The sequence below is a fragment of the Beta vulgaris genome, chromosome 4 (genome assembly GCF_026745355.1).
Source record: "Beta vulgaris subsp. vulgaris cultivar EL10 chromosome 4, EL10.2, whole genome shotgun sequence".
In the NCBI taxonomy this organism is placed as follows: domain Eukaryota; kingdom Viridiplantae; phylum Streptophyta; class Magnoliopsida; order Caryophyllales; family Amaranthaceae; genus Beta; species Beta vulgaris.
In genome coordinates, this window is record NC_079205.1 from 19669837 (window position 1) to 19676307 (window position 6471).

The 6471-nt window shown below is 35.7% G+C and overlaps 1 protein-coding gene across 1 annotated transcript; it reads right to left on the bottom strand.

Moving 5' to 3' along the window:
- Positions 1–280: 280 nt before the first annotated feature.
- LOC104907527 (uncharacterized) lies at positions 281–4076 on the bottom strand. The gene is made up of 4 exons (XM_010696467.2): positions 3474–4076; positions 3082–3376; positions 2566–3003; positions 281–567 (listed from the first exon to the last, which is right to left on the bottom strand). Exons 1-4 carry the CDS (start codon positions 4074–4076, stop codon positions 281–283), a joined length of 1623 nt encoding a protein of 540 aa, XP_010694769.2.
- Positions 4077–6471: the final 2395 nt, after the last annotated feature.

Sequence of the window (6471 nt, forward strand, 5' to 3'; positions counted from 1 at the left end):
CACAACAACTTAAGTATAGCTGCTTTGTTCCACACTCTCATATCAACTACATTCCACCCTCCAGCAGCTTTAGGAAGTTGAAGGGATTCCCAAGCAACTGGAGCCTTCTTAGATTGATCAAGTGAGCTAGTCCACAAGAACCTTCCACATATGGACTCCACTGCCTTAATTAATTTCTTAGGGAGAGGGAAGTTTTGGGCCCAGAAGTTTTGCATACTTCCCATAATAGCTTTAATTTAATCAGTTGCAATCTGCCTGCATAAGTAAGAAAGTGAGCCATTCATCCATGTGCTCTATCAGTGATTCTGTCAATCAAGGGTTTGCATTGAGTGAAGTTTAACTTCTTTGCAGCCAAAGGAACACCAAGATATCTGAATGGGAGGTCCCCAATAGGCATATTGATTAGTATTGCAAGTTGATTAGCTGTTTCCTGATTGATTCCAGCAAAATAGATACAACTTTTATCATTATTAGCTTCCAGACCTGAGGCTCTTGAAAACCTTTGAAAAGCTCTAGACATCTCCACCACTGACCCCTGATCAGCCCTTGCAAACATGAGTAAATCATCTGCAAACATTAAGTGAGTAGATGTATTCTCTTACATTTGGGGTGATGAGTGAACCTTGGACTCATATTTCCCATACATCTACTAAGGTACTCCATACTGATTGCAAATAAGAAAGGGGACAAGGGATCCCCTTGTCTTAAACCTTTCTTAGCAGGAAATGGTTTAGTTGGATAACCATTTAATAAGATAGAGTAGGACACAGTTTGAACACACAGTATAATCCATTGAATGAATTGTCTTGGGAACCCCAATTCCTTCAACATACTTTACAAAAAGATCCACTCCACAGAGTCATAGGCCTTCCTAATGTCAACTTTAATGACACATCTAGGAGACATATGACTCCTATTATATCCCCTGATTAGTTCAGTTGCTAACAGGATGTTCTCTCCAATTTGTCTCCTAGGTATAAAACCGGACTGAGAGCTACTCACAACCTCAGTTATCACTTACTGCAGCCTCTTAGTTAAAATCTTTGAAATGATTTTGTGGATAATAGTACAGCGTGCAATAGGCCTATATTCTTCAGCCTGACACTAGTAGAATAATTGCTTATTGCTGCGGTAGTATTGCCGCGGTTTTACCCATACGCAACAATATATCACGTAAAAAGAAAAGGAAAAATATAAAATAACCATATTGCTGCAGTTTCGGGCGAAAACCGCAGCAATATGGTTTGAACGAAATTTTTTTGACTATTTGACCAAACATATTGCTGCGGTTTCTAGTAAGAACCGCAGCAATATATTAAAATAATTTTTTAAAAATATTATTTTAATCTATTGCTGCGGTTCCTTCTAAAAACCGCAGCAATAGGGTCATTAGGGTTTTTTTAAATACATAGGTATCATCACTAAGGGCGCTGTTTTTACTTTCTTCCTCACCTTCTTTGTCTCTCCTTCCTCTCTCTTTACTTTCACATGGTATCTCTCAAACTCTCATCCTCTCCTCTCTCCTCTATCTCTCAACCTTCCTCTTCTATCTCTCAAATTCTCATCCTCTCATGTCTCCTCTCATATGGTCGTTCTTCATCCGGCTCTCAACCGGCTCTCGTCCGCAGCGATTAACCGGCTCTCAAACGCCGACGATGACTTCCTCGATGGCCGGACGACCACGACTTCCTCGTGTTTTGCTGCACGGTTAAGAACGACGATATTAACATTGTTGATGACGCCGACGATGCTTCCTTTTCTGTTTTAGATGTCGTGAAACGGTGAAATCGTGGGTATATACATGGGGCTGGGTTGTTCCTTTTTCTTTTTTACATCTTCAGATTTCATCTTCAGCCAAGATAGTTAAGATGAATGCCATGAAGATGACAGTCGAACGTTTGTTCCTCTTTCTTTTTTACATCTTCAGATTTAGTATACTACGAATGAAATCGTCCACAGTTGGTGTCAAACCGAGTTTTAATAATTTTTTTCTTTTGTAATTATCAGATCTGATTAGGTGGTGTTCGAATTATTTTTTTTTTTTGATTTTTTTCTTTAAATTTATGACTTATATTTCTTTTTACATCTTTGTTTTCTTATATATGTGTGATTTTATGTTATCTTTAATGTTTATGTATAAGTAATTCTTTTCTATTACTTCTCGCTTCTATTGGTTTTTTTTCGTCTTACATTTTCATCTTTCAAATCTGATGGCAAAATGCAAAAAAAAAAAAAAAAAAAAAAAAAAAAAATTTACTCTACCAGTATCTATTGCTGCGGTTTTTCAAAAAAAAATCGCAGCAATATGCCTATTTTTTATTATTAGATACAACATATTGCTGCGGTTTTCTCCTGAAACCGCAGCAATATGCTTTACAAATTTGATATAAAATAAATAATATTGCTGCGGTTTTACACAAAAATCGTAGCAATATGTTCAAATATTGCTGCGATTTTAAACCGCAGCAATATATTAATTACCTATTGCTGCCCCCTTAATTGCTGTGCGGCCAAAACCGCCGCAATAAACAACTTTTTTACCGCAACAATAAGCATTTATTCTACTAGTGTGAGTTGGATTCTCAACCTTGGGGATCAAGGTGATAGCAGTAATGTTCACTGGCTTATACATCAAATTGTAATCAAAGAATTCAAGAACACCAGAGTATACCTCGGATTTAATGGCAGCCCAAGTTTGCTTGAAAAAGACAGCATTGAAGCCATCCAAGCCTGGTGCTTTAGAATCATCAATAGCAGCCAATGTAGCATCAATTTCCTGATTTGTGACAGGTTGTATTAGTATGTTACAAGCCTGCTGTGAGAGCATATGACCCTTCCTAACCATGGCCATGTCAATAGCCTCTATGGTCTCTGTATTGGAACCTAGAAGCTTCATGTAAAAGGACTTTATCTCTTCTCCAATTCTCCTAGGGTCCGTGAGAACCTCACCTTGTGAGTTGTGCAACAAAGCAATTTTACTTTTAGCATTTCTCACTTTAACAACTGTAAACTAAAACTTAGAATTAGCATCTCCTTGAGAAAGCCAACTAATTCTAGATTTTTGTCTGAGTACACTCATACCAATGAGAGACCCCTTCCTCGACAGCTCTAAAGTTTCTCTCTCACTCTTTTGAAGAGCTGCATCGTGATTCAAATCAGGGTTATTTTGTAACCGTTCCAACTGTCTCTTATAGTTATCCACCTTACGGTGAGCTTGGGAGTAACTATTAGCATGAAATAGCTTAATAGCCTCCTTAGTCTTGTGAAGTTTTACCCACAGATTTTTCATCTGCCCATTACACTGAATATACCCCCAAGCTTGCTTCACCATATCTAAGAACCAAATGGTTAAGAAACCTGAAAGGCCTACCCCCACCTGCATGATGAGTATCAGCAAGGGAGAAGAGCAATGGTGAGTGATTTGAAACCCCTGCATGAAGGTATTTCACAACAAGATCTGCATATTTATTCACCCAATAAACATTAACAATGGCCTTGTCAATTCTACTTGAGATTCTATCTGCACCATGACCCTTGTTACTCCAAGAGTAAAAGTTCCCACTAGAAGGAGCTTCAGATAAGCAATTATCCACCAAGAAGTTGCTAAAATCCACAGTTTCAGCATGAGTAATGTCATTACCTTGCAATTTGTCAACAGCTTGATACACATCATTATAGTCTCCCATTAAAATGCAACGAATCTGAATACCAGTTACATATATGCCCAGATCAACCCATAAACTCTTCCTATCTTCAATTATATGTAAACCATAAACAACAACATAGTGAAATACGCACTCTCCCTGTGTATTCTGCACCTCAACAATAATAAATTGTTCAGATGCCAGTAACAATCTCACCCTATCTTCATTTTTCACCCAACCAATCAAGATACTACCTTTATTAGTAGAACTATAATTACATATCCAGTTCCACCTATCCCCAAATTTCTTCTGGATCTTACCTTGATTATGAGGCCTAACCCTAGTCTCAAGTAAAGCACACACAGTCACTTTATTGAGATGAAGGAAGTTTTTGATTTCCTTCAACTTAAAGGGGTCATTCATACCCCTCATATTCCAACTTATGCAGATCATTAGGATAAATAGGGGTTTGGTCCCATAGCACCCCCAGGTAAACCTGAGCCAAACTAAAGTTGCACACGACTTTGAATCCCCTTCCCTTTATCTTTTGTTTTCCTTGTGACTACTTTCCAAGCCCCTCCCTCCTCAGGTTTAGCTCCCACATTCACAGGAGTGGCAACTGGAGTAATAATTACTTCTGGCTCTCCTTCTTCTGCAATCTGTTGTAAAGGAACCTCTAGAGGTCTAGAAATGGGCAACTCCACACTGCTGGATGTGGTAACTACATAATTCACTTTCTTGGGTACCCACTTCTGGATGACCTTAGTTTTTGCCCTACCTTCTGGAATAACATCACAATTATGACCAACTTTACTACATTTCTTACAGAATGGAGGTAGCCATTCATATATCACTTTCTGAATAAGATACTTGCCACTAGGTTCCTCCACTGCGACAGTATCCGGAAGTTTTTGAGTTACATCAACCTCCAAAAGCACTCTTACAAAGGAAATACGCAAACCTTTGCTAGTGCATTCATCAGCAAATGGAGGTACCCCTAAAACACTCCCTATCCTGCTAAGGGAATCTCCACCCCAGCAACTCAGTGGAAGGTTTGGGAATTTCACCCACACAGGTACCACCTTCAAGATTTCCTCATGAAAATTAAATGTAGCACACCATTTCTTGACTATCATTGCTTTTTCATAAAATAAATGTGGCCCAGTAAGCAATATACGATCTCTATCTTCCTCGGTGTTTAACTTAACAATGAAGAAACCTTCTTCATGTTTGAAAATGGCAGGTTCATACTTCAAATGCCAATATACATTCACATATTACGAAAGAGAAGTAAGAGTGGCACTACAACAAATTGGCACTTGTGCCACGAATTATGCCACGGGAATTCCAAATCCGTGGCATAATTTCCCTTAGCCACGGGAAAAATAAATTTTGACCAAAAGTTCAAAACCTAGTGAAATTTATGCCACGGGCAGTTGATTTCTCGTGGAAAAAATCTTAGTTTTGCCACGAGTAATTGTTTTCCTGTGGCAAATTTCATGGCGTTGCCACAACTAATTGATTCTCCCGTGGGTACACCTGTGCCATAAAAAAAATTCTCATGGAAAACATACCTTTAAGCCACATTAATATGCAACAATGTAAATTTATAAGTGGCTATATCTACTTAAGCTGCTAGCTAGAAGATTTACATATATACATATACATATGTATATGTATATATATATATATATATATATATATACATATATATATATATATATATTATATATATATATATATATATATATACATATAAATATATATATATGTATATATATATTATACATATACATATATATATATATACATATACATATATATATATATACATATACATATATTATATAATACATATACATATATATATATATATATATATATATATATATATATATAATATACATATATATATATATGTATATATGTAATATATATATATACATATACATATATATATATATACATATACATATATATATATATATACATATATATATATATATATCCAATGATTTTAATATACTTTTTATCTTTTGGATATCCATAACTGATAGCACTTATTCAAACATATTGCAAGTTAAAATCAATATATGTGGTCTACATGAAAAATCAAACACTTTAAAATTTCTTACTTCAAGCGTACTTATTAATCACATCGTGTGGGTTAATTTGTAACTCTATTTACCCATGCTGCACACTAAAAAGTGTAAATAAAATAAAACAAAAAAGGGAAAATCATTTGTTTGTCTAATTCGCCAAAATTAAGTTGGTTAATTAGTTTCTAGGATCACATGATTTAATTTGATCTATGTTTGTGTGTATTCGTATCTTGAATATGATTGTGCCCCTTTCGTATAACCAATTATGGGGGACTTGTTGGTCAGTCAGCGAGTCGGGGTAGCTCGCCGGCTCGTGCAGTCGGGGCAATGTCCTTGACTTTTACGATATTTATGATAGTAGAATCATTTTTAATTTCTAATTCACTTTTTTAGGGGAATTTTCTAATTCAGTTACACATATACTTCTAGTTGATAATATTTAAGATATTAGGATTTAGGAATATATATGTTATAAAAAATAAAAACCAATAGAAGTTAAAAAACATAGACTGTATGCAGTTACAAACTTACAATCATATCCCCTCAAAAAAAAAACTTACAATCATATTATTACTCCCGTCTCTTTAAGCGCTTCCATAATTCCATTATTGAAAAAACCAAATAAAAAAACGAAGATAGCCCAAAAAATTGACGATAATCGTGTTTTGCGGAGTCGATTAGGGCAGTTCTCCAACTTTATCAACAACAGTTCTCCAACTCTCATC